The sequence below is a fragment of the Poromitra crassiceps genome, assembly GCF_964638095.1.
Source record: "Poromitra crassiceps genome assembly, chromosome: 27".
Taxonomy (NCBI): domain Eukaryota; kingdom Metazoa; phylum Chordata; class Actinopteri; order Beryciformes; family Melamphaidae; genus Poromitra; species Poromitra crassiceps.
The window spans coordinates 18,869,827-18,886,167 of NC_139650.1; the positions used below are offsets into that span (position 1 = coordinate 18,869,827).

General features: G+C 42.9%; 1 protein-coding gene and 1 pseudogene across 2 annotated transcripts; one reads left to right on the forward strand and one right to left on the reverse strand.

Moving 5' to 3' along the window:
* Positions 1-11,680: 11,680 nt before the first annotated feature.
* LOC310799079 (transcription factor HES-5-like) lies at positions 11,681-12,313 on the forward strand (the record flags this gene model as incomplete). The annotated part of the gene is made up of 2 exons (XM_083661641.1): positions 11,681-11,790; positions 11,906-12,313. The coding sequence occupies exons 1-2, from the start codon at positions 11,734-11,736 to the stop codon at positions 12,311-12,313; spliced, it is 465 nt and encodes a 154-aa protein (XP_083517767.1). The 5' UTR covers positions 11,681-11,733.
* A 2,445-nt stretch (positions 12,314-14,758) lies between these two features.
* Positions 14,759-15,472, reverse strand: LOC310799025 (rab-like protein 3 pseudogene; annotated as a pseudogene). Its single transcript has one exon. The product of its transcript is annotated as a rab-like protein 3 pseudogene (transcript).
* Between the last annotated feature and the right edge of the window lie 869 nt (positions 15,473-16,341).

Here is a 16,341-nt window from a genome sequence, read left to right on the forward strand (position 1 = left end):
ATTTTGTTACTGTAGTTTCTGCAGAGTAACGTCCATGTACCTTTATGGATTGCAAAGGGATCTGACGGATAGTGCAGTAACAGTCAGCAGCTATGATAGCGCAGCCAGGGGGGGGAGGAAGTCCATATATGGTCCATCCGGTCATGGGGCACAGGACATTACGTCATCACAGGTTTAACGCGATTGGCTGGCTCAGATCTGTTCAAATCTGAGCCAGCCAATCACGTTGTCCTGCATTGTTTGGGACGTGTATAAAAGGCGACCGCAGATGAGGGTGGGTGGGGGGAACCAGAGGAGAGGAGAGCAGAGGGGGAGAGGAGAGAGGGGGAACCAGAGGAGAGGAGGGGAGAGAGGGGGAGAGGAGAGGAGAGCAGAGGGGGAGAGGAGAGAGGGGGAACCAGAGGAGAGGAGGGGAGAGAGGGGGAGAGGAGAGGAGAGCAGAGGGGGAGAGGAGAGGAGAGGAGAGCAGAGGGGGAGAGGAGAGGGGGAACCAGAGGAGAGGAGGGGAGAGCGGGGGAGAGGAGAGGAGAGCAGAGGGGGAGAGGAGAGAGGGGGAACCAGAGGAGAGGAGGGGAGAGAGGGGGAGAGGAGAGGAGAGCAGAGGGGGAGAGGAGAGGGGGAACCAGAGGAGAGGAGAGGAGAGCAGAGGGGGAGAGGAGAGGAGAGCAGAGGGGGAGCGCAGAGGGGGAACCAGAGGAGAGAGGGGGAACCAGGGGAGAGGAGAGGGGGAGAGGAGAGGAGAGCAGAGGGGGAACCAGAGGAGAGGAGAGCAGAGGGGGAACCAGAGCAGAGGAGGGGAGAGGGGGAGAGGAGGGAGAGGAGAGAGGGGGAACCAGAGGAGAGGAGGGGAGGGAGGGGGAGAGGAGATGGGGAACCAGAGGAGAGGAGAGCAGAGGGGGAACCAGAGGAGAGGAGGGGAGAGAGGGGGAGAGGAGGAGAGAGAGGGGGAGAGGAGAGGAGAGCAGAGGGGGAGAGGAGAGGGGGAACCAGGGGGAGAGGAGAGGAGAGGAGAGAGGGGGAGGAGAGAGGAGAAGAGGAGAGGAGGGGAGAGGAGGAGAGGGGGAGAGGAGAGGAGGGGAGAGGAGAGTGGGGGAGAGGAGAGGAGGAGGGGAGAGGGGGAGAGGAGAGGAGAGGGGGAGAGGAGAGGAGAGGAGAGGAGAGGGGGAGAGGAGGAGGGGAGAGGGGGAGAGGCGAAGAGGAGAGGAGGGGGAGGGGGAGAGGGGAGAGGAGAGGAGAGGAAGAGGGGAGAGGAGAGGAGGGGAGAGGAGAGGGGGAGAGGCGAAGCGGAGGGGGGAGGGGGAGAGGGGAGAGGAGAGGAGGAAGGGGGAGGGGGAGAGGAGAGAGGGGGAGAGAGAAGAGGAGAGGGGAGGAGAGGGGGAGAGGAGAGGAGGAGAGCGCCGCCAGCGGTGGGGGGCGGCCCTTGAAGCTTACCCCCCTACCCCCCCCCCCCCCCCCCCCCCCCCCCCCCATGGGCGGGGTATCCGGGGATATGAGTCAAGCGGGTGCGGGGGAGGGGGGGGGGGCATAGTGGCTGGACCCCTCCAGGGGCACTGCCATCTCTCTGGGCAGTGGAAGCGATCATCTTGCTCTATAATGACCAGAATGGGTGTTGTTCAAACTGAACATTTATTTCTTCAACATGCTGCAGCAGAAAGGGAGATAAACAGCGGACACTATTTTCATAGTTAAGCTATGAAGTAGCCTACTTCCCCCCGCAGCATCGTGACATTGAATGAAAGTATAGGCTCGTTTGAGATGACTTCTGGCTCGCCTGGGAAGCAGACGAGTGCAGTCAGCCAATGAGGGGCGGGTCATGCCTTCGCCATCATGGGAAAAGAAAGATTGCGTCCCGGAGCTAGCCTGAGAGGCTAATAAAAGCTACATGTTACAGAGTAAGCTGACTATCAGTACGTTATTGCACGCATAGGCCTATCTTTACATTTAAACGTTTACATAGCAAAAATAGAAATAGAAGTAGGCTATGTCAGTGTTTTCCCCTGAATAGCTGAGAAAGTGGACACTGTCAATAGTTAGCACTGTGAAGCTGATACAATTCAGGTGGTGGTAATGCAACATTTAAGGATGCCAACCGCCATAAAACACAGAAGAAGAAGCTGAGAAAAAGGAAGTGCTGTGGGGTTGCAGCTGGTGAAAACCGTCTATAAAAGGTTTCCCTTTCTTTCCTACATTCTAATCTAGAAAAACATGCTTCACAGTTTCAGGCTCTCCACACACTCACACCGCCCATCTGGATGTTTTCCCACAATGATTAAGCTACTATTCAATCCACAATGGCCAAGCCTCACGTCTCACAGCCTGGTGATGACCGTTCTTTTAATACATCCATGGTGATGACGCGACTCGAGGTTATACTAAATCTAAACCTGATCTAAACCAGGCTGGGGCCGATGGAAAGTGAAGCAAAGGGAATGTTTTCTAATAGATATTATAAAACGGCTCTCTCAAATCAAGCAATCTGATTGGTTCACAGCCATTGTATAAATCCAATAACCGAGTCCAATAACCCATGGCCATGGGTTATTGGACTCGGTTATTGGTTGCCATGGCAACTCTCTTACTAAAAGCCTTTGGTTTAAAAAAAAACAAATGGCGGAGACAGCTGTCAGATCCTTGTGAATCGATCTTCGCTTATAACTTTACTAATACTTCGCAGAAAATGATGTTTTGTACAAGAATAGATGCGGGCTAATGTCTTCTTTACAAAAGAAAGGCTGTTAACCCCGCATTTAACTCCGCATTTAACCCCGTAACGTTAGTTGGTGTCAGCTTTGCAGAGAGCATTCAGCTTCTCAACAAGCGCTGAGAATGCAGCGCTGCGGCTCGAGCTGCCTGTCGGGGTTTCCAGAAAAATCTCAGCTACTCAGAAAGCGCCAGGATTGGCCAATGTCAACTTCAGTCTCCAGAACGATCCAATCAAATCACCCGCATGTTCTTGCGGTCCCGCCTTACAGTAGTGTTTCAACTGACTCTATCAGAATGACATGCCAGTCGGAGTCGGACTTATAGTATTATTATTATTATTATATTATCATACTTGGAAACCGTTTTATAAAAGCAATATAGCACTCGAGCAGCGTGTGTTGTGGAATATATCCTGCTGATAAACTGTTATCCCACTCGGCCTGCGGCCTCGTGGGATAACAGTTTATCAGCAGGATATATTCACCACAACACACTTGCTCTCGTGATATATTGCTTAAATAACCCGATCACCTAAACACTATAAAACATTTCATTGCAGCAGGATGTTGTCTTTGGTGTGTTTGATTTTAATATGAAAATGAAGGCACATTTTTAAACTTTTGTTGGTGTTTTTTACCCCCAAAATAAAATATGCGCATTCTCCTTGTGACTACCAATTGAAAACACAAATATATTATATTATATTATATTATTTTATATTATATTATATTATATTATATTATATTAGGCTATATGCCATTATATATTATATTATGTTATGTTATATTATATTATATTATATTATATTATATTATATTATATTATATTATATTATATTATATTATATTATATTATATTATGCTATATGCCATTATATATTATATTATGTTATATTATATTATATACAAGGAATCAGCCGTGCAGCATTTTGGTAAACAAACCGCGTCACTGGGTGGCAAAGGCAATGGAACCCTATGGAGCCCAAGTGGCGCGAGGCTTGTCTGTCTGACTCTAGCGTCTAACTCTGTTTACATTTTAAAAACTGCGACAGTTCACACAACTTTAACACGACATGTATATATAATTATACATCAAACTCTAGAGCTACTTCTGCTCGCACTCAGAATGTCAAAATATAAGCGATGTGATGTAGCCTATAGTTTTTGAGATATTAAGGTTTGTTTGGCACAACTCATACTTTTAACTGCCGCGGGGTTGCGCATTTCTGGGTGTCAAGTGACGTCATGCTGATTCGTGCTATTGTTATATTATAATTATATTTGTATATAGACTACAGTATTTGTATAGGCTATATTTGTAGGCTATACAAGGAATCAGCGTGACGTCACGACGACAACAAACCCATCTTCTGCCAAAACAAGCGTTAACGGCACAGGCGAGGCTGGTTTCGAACCTGAGGTCTCCAATTTACAAGCCCAAGACGTTAACCATCTGACCAAAGGGACAATCCCTTAGTAGGTGGCGATATGCCGAATTGTGCGAAAATGGGCACTGCACTCCATCAGGTCCCCCTTAGCACACTCCTCAAATTTGAAGTCGATCCGACCAACGGTTCTCGAGATATGCAAAGGACAGACAGAGAGACAGAGAGACACAGAGACAGAGAGACAGACGATGCTGGGATTATAGTGTAAATGATTCCTGTTCGACCTAGGAATAGAGCGCGCGTAGCACGTGAGATGCCTAGTTAACCAAAACACCAGCAGATGGTAGCATTAATAACAAATTAGATTTGCCTATTCATTAAAAAATTACCATCACCAATTAACAGTAATTTAGGGATGAATCTTGACACAGCAGAGGAATTTAAGGCAGATATGGTGATGCGGGCCAAAAACTTTCAGCAGATTGATCAACAAAGAAAAGAAAACATGATATTCATAGAATACTTTGTTTTGTTACGCAACTAAATTTCTAGAAAAAAATACATGTAATTTTGCCTTTTTCTTGCAGTTTCAAGGGGAAATCAAAATGTCAGTCCAATAGGGCTTTTAGTCATGGAGGGGCCAAACTTCTGCACAGACAGAAGAACACACCTACTCCATTTCTGAATAATATATTAATATAATGTAATAGTATATTGGTAATTTAATATTGTGTGATGTGAGCTCCAGTCTGCAACTCTCTACCACGGCCTCCAGAGGGGGCTGTGGAGTGGACTCTTGTCTTTGCTGATTGCTGATGCTGGTCTGTTCTGAGATTGACAGACGGACATTGTCCTCAATGTCCTGGACAATAAAATAACCTTCCCTGTTTAAAGGTCTTGTTGCATTTGTGCCGGATTGGCCCAAAATCACAATCCCTGAATTCACAACTCATTTTGATCATCAGTTATGAAGAATTATGTTAAAGGATGTCACGATACTAGAATTTCTACTTCGATACCGATACCCAGGAAAATATCGATACTCGATATCATTTTCGATACCACGTGGCGGGATGACAACAACACATCAAGAGGCATAAAAAATAAACAAAGACACTTAAAGGAGCACTCCGCCCATTTTCAACCAGCTTTGTATCATTAGAACATCAGTAGTATATCAGAAAACTGTAAACGGTTTTGAAGTCTGTCATTTAATTTGACAGTTATTGAGTGTTAAAGTGTGGACCAGTGACATCACTGGTCCACACTAACTCAAATTAATAACTCATTAACTCAAATCAACTCTCAAACTGTAAACGGTTTTGAAGTCATTCATCTAGTTTGACAGTTATTGAGAGTTGATTTGAGTTAAAGAGTTTTTAATTTGAGTTAGTGTGGACCAGTGATGTCACTGATCCACACTTTAACACTCAATAACTGTCAAAATAAATGACAGACTTTCAAAACAGTTTACAGTTTTCTGATATACTACTGATGTTCTAATGATACAAAGCTGGTTGAAAACGGGCAGAGTGTTCCTTTAAGACAGATGGACGGACAGATGCACACTTCTCCATAATCTAGGCCTGATAAAACGAATTAAGAACTTTTACCTTACACAGCAGAATACACCTGCTCTATTCAACAGCCTATCATAACACAGCAGATTCACATCAGAATACTTTGAACTTGTTGAAGCAAAATATACCTACCAATGACAGGGAGGGAGAAATCAGTGGTATGTTTGATTTTTCAGTTGCAAATGAGTATTGTATCCATTTAAAATTGTTAGTATTGATACTCATCGATACTATCGATAGCTGTTGCAAATGAGTATTGTATCCATTTCACATTTTTAGTATTGACTTTTATCGATACTATCAATACTTTTGGCAACCCTAGTTCAAAGCTATACATAAAAAAACATTTTCAGATTTAGGCCAAAATGTTTCACAATTTCAATATTGTGACCAAGTATTGAAGTTGTTGAGATTTTTTTTAAGCAAACACAATTTTACTAGGCTATAGAACACCGCAGGGATGACGTATTTTTGTAGGCTTTATCCAGAAATCGCCGCCATTTGGTTCTTCAGTGGAAAAGTCTATGGGGTTTTAGAATGGGGATTTCACTTAACTGCATAAAATAAGGTCTGTGGTGAACAAAAGTTTATGGGAATGCGAATTTGGGTTCAGCATGATACTCTTCACAAATGTGAATAACATTTATGCCTAAAAAAAACTGCATTTACGTTTCAAAAGTCATAAAAGTTATTCACGTTTGTGAAGATTATCATGCAGAACCCAGATTCGCGTTTCCATAAACTTTTGTCAACCACAGACCTTATTTTATGCATTTAAGTGAAACCCCCATGTTAAATCCCATAGACTTTTCCACTGAAGAACCGGAAATACTTCCGGACTGATTCCTGCGGCTCTCTATAGTTTGGGCCACTTCACCACTATATGAGATGTTCACTGAGTAACAGTCAAACGTCCAGTGTGTAAACAGTAGCAGAACAGACTTGGCAGAAACTCTGTGATCTTCATCCTGGAGTCGAGATGTAGCAGATGTGTGGTCTGTCTTGAGGCTGGTCGGTGTGAGTAGAGAGCTGATCTTAGGTTCTCACATTGAGGCCTGTGTGCTGCCTGCACGCTCAGTGCACGACAAAAGCTCTTTGAATGGAGCTTCATTGACTTGGCCTTGTGTTGTGTGAGGGACAGAGCCTGACGTGACCCACCACCATCTGGAGGAGGGAAACAACACCCCTGGCTCGGTTGTCTAAGGGTTTAGTTTCAGTATAGACGAGACCTTACACCTTCGTCATTCAGAAAAGTTGATAACTTTCACACAATCCATGTCAATAAAATGCACAACGTTTTTGCATGTGAAAATGTTGCCTATATTTGATGCCGCTCAATGATTGGCTTGGCTGATAGAGCCTGTTTTTTTCCCTGATTCTGATGTTGAATTTGATTATTTGGTGAAGCTATACAGTATGTGAGGCCGGACATTTCAATATATTTGTATTTTGATGCTGGGTTGTTTTAGGCTAAGCTGTGAGGAGGAATGCAAATAGCCTTCAATTAATGTATTATCTTCTTGCAGTGTCTCAGAAACTGTAAATGAAATTGCTATTATATGAAAGGATTTATGTTTTTATACCACTTTTATGCAACTTGTTTGACCTTTTTTGTTTGTTTTTTGTTTGACCTTTTTAACTGACTTCATTAAAAAGCAAATTGACAGTGGCAAGTATTGTGGAATGGCAATGCTTGACCTACTACCAAAAGCATTTGACACTGTGAACCAGCACATTTTACTGTGTAAACTATAGTGTAAACTACACTGTGTAAACTACACTGTCAACCAGCACATTTTACTGTGTAAATTGAAGGCAATGGGTTTGAAGGGGAAGGCCTTGAATTGGATACAGTCATACCTCTCTGACAGAGTGCAAATGGTAGAAGTAGGAGGTGTACTCTCTGAGCCCAAAAACCTTACTTGTGGGGTCCCCCAATTGGGGTCGCATTATTGGTCCTTTATTATTTTTGTTGTATATTAATGACATGGAATCAGCCTGCTCATGTCCTTTATTTCTGTATGCAGATGATTCCACCTGGTTGGTAACCGGAGAGTGCATAGAAACAGTTAGAACATCACTTAATAAAGAACTTCAGAATGTAAGCACATGGTTATGCAACAATTAGTTATCCTTGCAGTTAGGAAAATCTGAATGTATTGTCTTTTGTACAAAGCATAAGTTAAGGGAGCAACCCAGTTTTCTGTTGAATGTAATGAATGGTATTAATTTATAGGAAAAGTGTTGTGTAACGTATCTGGGAAGTCAATTGGATCAGTGTATGACCAGTGAAACTATGACCCTCTCTGTCATTGGGAAGATTCACTCAAGAACAAAGTATTTGGCAAGAATATCCAAGTTCCGAGATAAAAAAGAGACCATGAGGACATTAGCTACATCTTTAATTCAATGTCACTATATGACTACACCTGTATATCCTGGTACAGAGGTATAACTTAAAGATCAAAAGACAGGCTTCAAAAAGCTCAGAACAAACTAGTGAGGGTCATCCATTAACCTCAGTCCAAGAACGCACATTAGCCCAATAAACCATTTTAAAGAGTTGAATTGGCTCCCTGTTGAAGGTTCAAAAGTTAAAACTTATCATGGTCTAGCGATAAGATTTTACATTGTCCAAATTATTTTATTAAGTATTTTCAGTTTGTTCGGGACACTCATGGCCTGAACACGAGGGCTAGTGTAGTGAACCTGAAACAACCAAACCTAAAATGCAAAGTTGGGAGAAGTACATTCCTCTCTACACGGGGGAGGGAGGAGTGGAACACAATCCCTAATTAAATTAAATCTGCTAATGCTCTGAATAGTTTTAAAAAACATTGTAAAAAATGCATGCTGCGTAAGCTACAGTAATATAGTGCACAACCTTTCTTTGACTGGTTTTTGAACTTGTGTTGGTTTGTGTCTCTTTTTTATTCTTGATTATTCTATACTAGTGTTTTCTCATAGTATAGTGTAGTATTGTATTGTATTGTATTATTGTGTATTGTAGCATCATTCCCTTTTCTGTTTGCCTCTCAGCCGAGACCTCAGGACCACAATGGAAATAAGTTTAATGACTTTATTGTGATATCCTGATGAATTATTTATGCTGTATGCTTGTTGGTGTATTGCATTTTTTAATTTGTCAAATAAATGCAATCAATCACTCAACCTAAAAAGATGATTGAATTATAGGATTTAGATTGAGGACTATGTGGTTAGGTGAAAGAAGAGGCATGCATCCTCCCGCCAACTACACATTTGCATTATATTATAGTACAACAATGAAGGGCATTTGGTAACTGGTAAAAAGAAAAGATCCTTCTTTCTCTTTCTGTAAAAAATCAACCCCCTTAAAGAGAGAGATTTACCATCTTGTGTTGCATTCCATGTTCCATCACTCAATCCTGGACCCACTTTTCCCACAATGTGCTCTCGTGGCTTGGGTTAGTTTATTTATTTCAAAGATTCTTAGAGCCCATGATGCCACTGACACAAAGGTGCATGCATGTGAAAAGATCAACAAGTCCCTCGCTTGTTTCCATTATGGTCCCTGTTGTAAGGGTGGTCCCTGTTGTAAGGGTGGCACTGCCTTGGCAGCTTGTTTCCATTATGGTCCCTGTTGTAAGGGTGGTCCCTGTTGTAAGGGTGGCACTGCCATGGCAGCTTGTTTCCATTATGGTCCCTGTTGTAAGGGTGGTCCCTGTTGTAAGGGTGGCACTGCCATGGCAGCTTGTTTCCATTATGGTCCCTGTTGTAAGGGTGGTCCCTGTTGTAAGGGTGGCACTGCCTTGGCAGCTTGTTTCCATTATGGTCCCTGTTGTAAGGGTGGTCCCTGTTGTAAGGGTGGTCCCTGTTGTAAGGGTGGCACTGCCATGGCAGCTTGGACATACAAAGAAAGACGTGGCTTGAAGCGATGTCCCATTAAACAGTAGGTGGAAATGAAGTTGGCACACGTTGGGGAATTGGCACCAGAAAGAGACGGAGGAGACATTCTTCCTCCAGAAAGAGACGGAGGAGACATTCTTCCTCCAGAAAGAGACGTAGGAGACATTCCTCCTCCTACGTGTGCTATAGTGTGCTAGCTAAGTGTGCCAGCTCCCCTTGGAGAGTAGTCAGGTGCTGGTGGGGGTGAGGATGTTAATCTGAGACTCTGCTCTCCAGAGCGTTCCCACACTCTGTCCATTGACCCAGCTTCCACTCAACAATAGGCGTGTGCCTTGTTAAATGCTAATGTGTCCCCACACAAGCAGCTCCCAACCTTTCTCTGACGCTGCTGTTTAGATTAGACACTCCTCACTTAGGGGAGTGCAATAAGATGAAACACAAATATTGTGCCTTAGTATGTAACCTACGAAAGCATCCAATGTATTTGTGCACAGATTTCATAATTACATGCACTCATTCATTCATTCATTCATTATTTAATTCATATAGCGTCTAACAATACATTTTCTTTAATTAAAAGAATCTAGTCTAAAATGTAAGTTGGGGGGGCTACATTAACAATTCATGATATAAATATGAGGATACTAGTACTTCAGCAGCTTATATAAAACCATATTGGGGGAGGATTCTCTCTTGCCTATTTTAAGTAAAACATTTTGTCTTTTGCAAATTGGTTGAAATATATCTATCTATTAATATCAGTTTCTATGTTTGAAACATTATATTTAAATATATATGAGAGAAGATATCTGTTTTAATTTGGCAATAACGTAAACATTTAAATACAATCAAGTAAAGAATTCCTCTCGCCATCGCTGACCTTTCTGTCTGTAGAGGTCTGGCTGTATTGTCCCACAGGGGCTCTGTGAGTGAGTCCTCCCTGCTTTCCCACACTCTGTCCATTCACTGCTTTCACTAAAGAACAAAACAAGTGTGTCTGGTTGCACATCACATTAACTATGGAGTCCGTTTACGAGTTGTGTCCCACTGTCTGTGTCTGTGAATCAAAATTCCAAACATCAAGGCTCGTCATTACCAGGCTTTTGTGGGCTGGCGTATGAGAGGCTGCTGTGAGGAATGCAGACATGCTCAGGATTAATGACAATTCAAAAGCCCTTTTTTTTTGTCCCTCGACATTCCAGGCTGTTTATTCCGTCTGGGAGGATGAAAGAGAGCCGATTCCTTAATTGGTCAGATGCTGGTGACGCTGCAGGAAAACCATAACTTGAAGGACACTCGTAGTAAATTGAAGCACACTTATATAGTGTTGATCAAAACTTCATTTAACACATAATGAAAAATATTTTGATCTGGGTGTTGATATATGGATTAGAATGATGAAGAGTTGAACTTATAAACAAGATTCTGCATCAAGACTATGCGGGGTTGGACTAGCACTTTCTAGTTTTTGGTTAATATTATGGTTACACTACTGATCCAGCATTCACAGGAGAAACAAGTCAAGTACTGGCACTTTTTAGTTATTTATACGTATATAGATATTGGATCGTGTAGTGTTATGCTTCCAAATTTGATTCGCTTGGATAAGTTGGATTGAACTTATTGTTATACTTACAGTATTCACAAACAGTAATGATATCAACTTTATATCAACTTTGAGAAAACTGAGCACTGAGAGATATTCAGTAAGAGTTACATAAGAATGACCAAATAAAAAACACGTCTCTTGTTCATGATCAAATTTAACATGAACAATATTACATTGTTATTTCTGTCAGTGTCCCACGTGTGCGATGTGCCGATGAGCGTGTGCTCAGTCAAAGTCATTGATCCCAACATCAGGGGGCAGATCTGATCTCCTTCCAGGGTCACCACTTTCCCAGCTTCACACAGAGCTCTGGGAGCCTCTCTCCATCACCCCCTCGTCCTCCACCTGTTCCCCTGAGACCTAACCATTGTCCCTCAGAGCATTCAGCGTGTTGCGTCCCTTATTGTCTTACCGAGCTCTCTGATTGGCTACAGACTGTGAGAAAGTCCAACCAGACCCAGACCCACACATTCATATGGAGATTTGGGACTATAAATAGGAGGGGTGAAGCCAGCAGAGATCAGAGTCTCTCTACAGAAACCTCTACAGCAGAGATCCAGGCAGCCATGGCTCCTACAATCACTTCAGCAATGACCAATTCTCAGGAGCAGCTGACTCACAAGGTAAAATGAAGGCTCAAGATCATGGACACTTCAACATCATCCATGTTCCTACTGATCCATCTTCATGTTATTCTCCAGAATATGTTTCTTAATGACTTTCTTCTTCTCTCTGCAGCGCAGAAAGCCAGCGGTGGAGAGGTTACGCAGAGAGCGAATCAACCACAGCCTTGAGCAGCTCAAGTCTCTCCTGGGTCCAGAGTTCCTCAAACAGCAGCCTGACTCCAAGCTGGAGAAGGCAGACATCCTGGAGATGACTGTTTGCTTCCTGACACGACTGCAACAGCTGCAACCTGTGGACTCAGCAGCTGTCAATCAGGGCTACTCCAGGTGTGTCCAACAGGTGGAGCACTTCCTGTCCAAGGAGGAGGTGAAAAGACGGAAATTAGAGATTGTGATTTTAGGCCAATCCAGCACAAATGCAACAAGGCCTTTCAAGAGAGAAGTCCAGTCCAGGCCAATGATCCAGACCAGCATCAGCAAAGAGAAGAGTCCAGTCCATGGCGCCCCCTGGAGGCCATGGTAGAAACCTGCAGACTGGAACTCACACCAAGCAAACTGAAATGACCATATTGGTCAAAGATTACAAGAACGGAGTTGAACATTTAAAGACTTGATCTTCTGTATGATCAGAAGGCATTTTGATTACTTTTGTTTGATCTTCAATCTTTCTCATTTCCCAAGGAAATTATGAAAATTAACAGCAATATCTTTCATGTTAAGAAAGACAGCATCTTGTCATGCATGTTGCATGCATTAAGTCTTCCTCAAGAAGAATCAGCAGTTACAACTTTTTGTAATATTATGTGTTATATGGTGGAGTAATTCATTATCATGACATGTTTTACAGCTTGATTATAGGTGATCAATTTCATATCAAGTTTTCAGTGTCCATTGTATGGACATTTTGCCACAATGGCTTGACCTCATACTTTTAATCTCTATTCAAACTGATCTCTTCTCTTGTAAGATCAACATTTCTTTTTTATCCTTGCGTTAAAGAGAACCGGACTATTTTTCTTTTCTTTCTTTTTTAGAAAAGGCTTTCCACCTTGTCCTCTTATTTTGCTCTGAAAATGAAACATTTTCATAATTGTATTCGATTCTTTGCCTTTTGAAAAGGCCGGTTTAGTTTCTTCTTACTGTAATATTTGCAGAAAAAAATCTTGTAAAACATTCTTGTTCCCCAAGGGAATATTTTCAATGACAATAACACTGACAATGTCAGTACTATACTTTTCTCCTTTCAGGGGGTAATATTCAGAATATTTTATGTTGACATTCAAATATGCTATTGATGAAACATGCTCCTTCTGATGTTAAACAAATTGTAACAGTTGTAAAAGTTGTAACAAATTATCTGCATTTTTAGCAGAAGAGTTTTAGCATACCTACTCTCTGTTGAGAGAAATTGTATCAATACAAACGTGCTGCTTTGTTGCTCTGTGAGTGACACCACTCTTGCCTTCAATGAAGGGGCTGTTATTGTTTGGAAAATGTCTCTGATGAATGTATCTCTTCAAGCCAAGTGGATGCGAAATAAAACAATCACAGAAAATGCTGAGTTTGCTTGTCTCTTTACTGCCAATAAATACATCAACAGATATTGACCCAGTAAGTCACTATTCCAACATTTGTTTGACAGCAAAGGACAACAAAAGCACATGCCTGAAACATGCAGAGCTGTTCATTCTGGGTCTATATGTTTTTCACTTATTATATATGCACCTATTATATTGCATACAGTATGTTCCGAAGTTCAGCCCTGATTCTTAATTTTTGGATATGTATTTGTAAACAAGACTAGGTCAAAATTTACTATGGCTGGGCCTGTCAGTAAAACCTCCGACTCTTCTTCCTCTCCTTTTATGCACGACATACAGGGGCAGGGAGAGAATGAATGACGCAGGCAACATTTAACCTGAATGAAATAAGGGTTAAAACTTAACTCGCCCAGCTGGCGAGACACCTCCCCTCCCCGGCCCGGGGGGGTTATGGCACCGTCACTCCCCGGGTAAATAATGGCTTTTGGTCGGTGGAGCTGATAGCGCACAGCGGCGGGCTGGACGCTGGACACAAGGCTGGAGAGCGGTGTAAGTCCTGGGCCCTGTCTGCAACGCCTCCCCCCCAAACGTCTCCTCCCACAGCAGGTTTACTACATTATGCTCATGAGAGAGAGGGGGTGAGAGAGAAAACCAACAGAGAAATTTGCTGTTTGCGCTGCTGTCAGAGCACATTATTTTTCGGACTAACGAGCTGTCGGATTAGTACGATTTTCAATGAGATGTCCGTCCAATGCATCATTTTCAGACTCGTGAGGTGTCGGACTAGGTGCAGTCCCCCTTCTTCTGTGGTGTTTTATGGCAGTTGGCATCCTTTATCTTGCATTACCGCCTCCTTCTGGATTTATCCATCCACTGTTTCCCTACATTCTGTCCCTCCTCCTGAACCCCTCTAATTTATGTCATGTCACATGTTAGTGGGAAACAGGGAAGAGATGGTGATGCTGTCACAATGGCCTAAAATGGCCTGTGAAGGCCTAAAAATGCAAAATATCGCTGTAGTGCCTGCCCCCCATGGGTGGATGTTTTCTTTTTCTTTTCTTTTGTGATGTAAACAGTGAGTCCAGAATATTGTTCAGAGTTCGTGAGCATGATAGGTGTGTGACAGTCAGAGTTGGTCAGAGTTCATTGTTCGGTTGTGTTGTGTTTTGAGGGTTAGTGTTCAGCAGGCTGACTGACAGCTTGTGGGAAAAGGCTGTTAGGTTTTTTGAGCAGATGGACCTGTATCTCCTACCTGAGGGCAGGAGGACGAACAGATGATGAGCCGGGTGAGATGAGTCCTTGATGATGCTGTGGGCATCGGGAGGAGTAGAGGGAGTGGATGTCCGGGAGCAAAGAACCAATGATTTTGACAGCCGTTTTGATGACACTAATCTAATGACAATAATCCAGAGTCTGCCGATGGCTTGTCAGTCGTAATGCAAACTTTTGAAGTTGAACCGTTTCCTGTCTGTGAAACCCGTCATCTGACTTGGATCTCTTGTGAAGTATCTCTTCTCTACGACCTTGTCAAAGAACCTGCTCAGCTTCACTGCGTTGGACGTGCCTGCAGCGAGGTATCTAGGGTTCGTGCAGTCCAGGTTGATCTCCTCCGCATTGAAGTCCTCAGACAGGGAGCGGGTCCGCGTGAGGACGTGGGTGCGTTTGTTCTCGGGGATCTGGTCAAACTTGGTGCCAATCAGCAGCAAAGGCATGGGGTTCTCAGTCAACTGCTCTCTGTCGTAGTCTTCACCATTTGAGACGATAACTCCCGTTGGAGGGGAGTCTTTGTTCAGAACCTCTAATGACCAGCGGCAGAGATTTTGAGACGATTTCTTGTTCGTCAAATCCTGTACCAATATAATGCCGTTAACTGAATTATAGAAGACAGCCCGAGTGCTTTTAAAACTGCTGTTGCTGTCAACATAGCCTCCTCCTCCTCCCACATCCCAGAGTTCAATGTAGTAGGTCTTCTCCTCTGGGGTTCCCTCCTTATAGTCATGAACCAGTACCTCCACAGTGCAGCCAACAGTACATGGCTGATTTCCTAAAACCTGGTTGTGACATAACAGATGGACGAGGGAAGACTTCCCTACACCTGAATCTCCCAAAACTAACACCTTGACCCTGTCAAGAGAAGCCATGTTTGGTGAGAGCCACGTCAAGGACAGCACAATTGGGTCCCCTCCTGCAGATTGGTGTTTTCTTACCGGGAAGATTTATGACATCACTGATGATGTCACAATGTCTATGCCATCATCAATGTCCGGGATAAAAATAACTGATAACACTTATAATAATAAGTAGTCTAGCAGCAAGTCCTCAAAAAAGGCTTTAGTTTTTGAGCTATGCCTACCCGACATCGAACAAAACACAATGATTTTTCTTATCTTTAGGGTCTCCCATTAATGAAATTGATTGTTGTCAAATTTTATTTTGGGGGGAAAAAATTGTTTTGGCTGTAGAACTACCCCAATCCCTGAAAAAGAGCCAAATTAGGCCAGTCCGAATAGGGGAAAGGTGACAAAAAAGCCCATAACTTGAGAATGCTCACTCTTTTCATCAGATTTGCTGAGGTATGCACCAGGTGGCTACATCACCAAATAGTCAGACAATTATTTACCTACAAAAAAATAGTGAATTATAGTCCTGTAAACATAGCTTTAGTTTAAGCAGAAATTGCACTTTGTGGTGATAGGAACATAGGACTCCACCACTTTTCTCTCATTTATCAGAAAAACAGAAATCCCTCAAAAATATACCATTACTGAGTTGTCTAGGGTGCTATTGAAAACTGACCAGTAGTTGTATGGAGATATCTGGTACAGTTCTATTGTAAATGAGATTTATTTAGGCATAGGCCTACTACCTCTTCTCTGAAACAGTCAAATTAGGTAATTCCGAATGGGAGATAAGTGGCATAATAGCCTATAAGTTAAGAATGCTCACTCTGATGGTCATCATATTTGGAGAGGGAAATACCAGGTGGCTGAACTACATCACCAAATAGTTT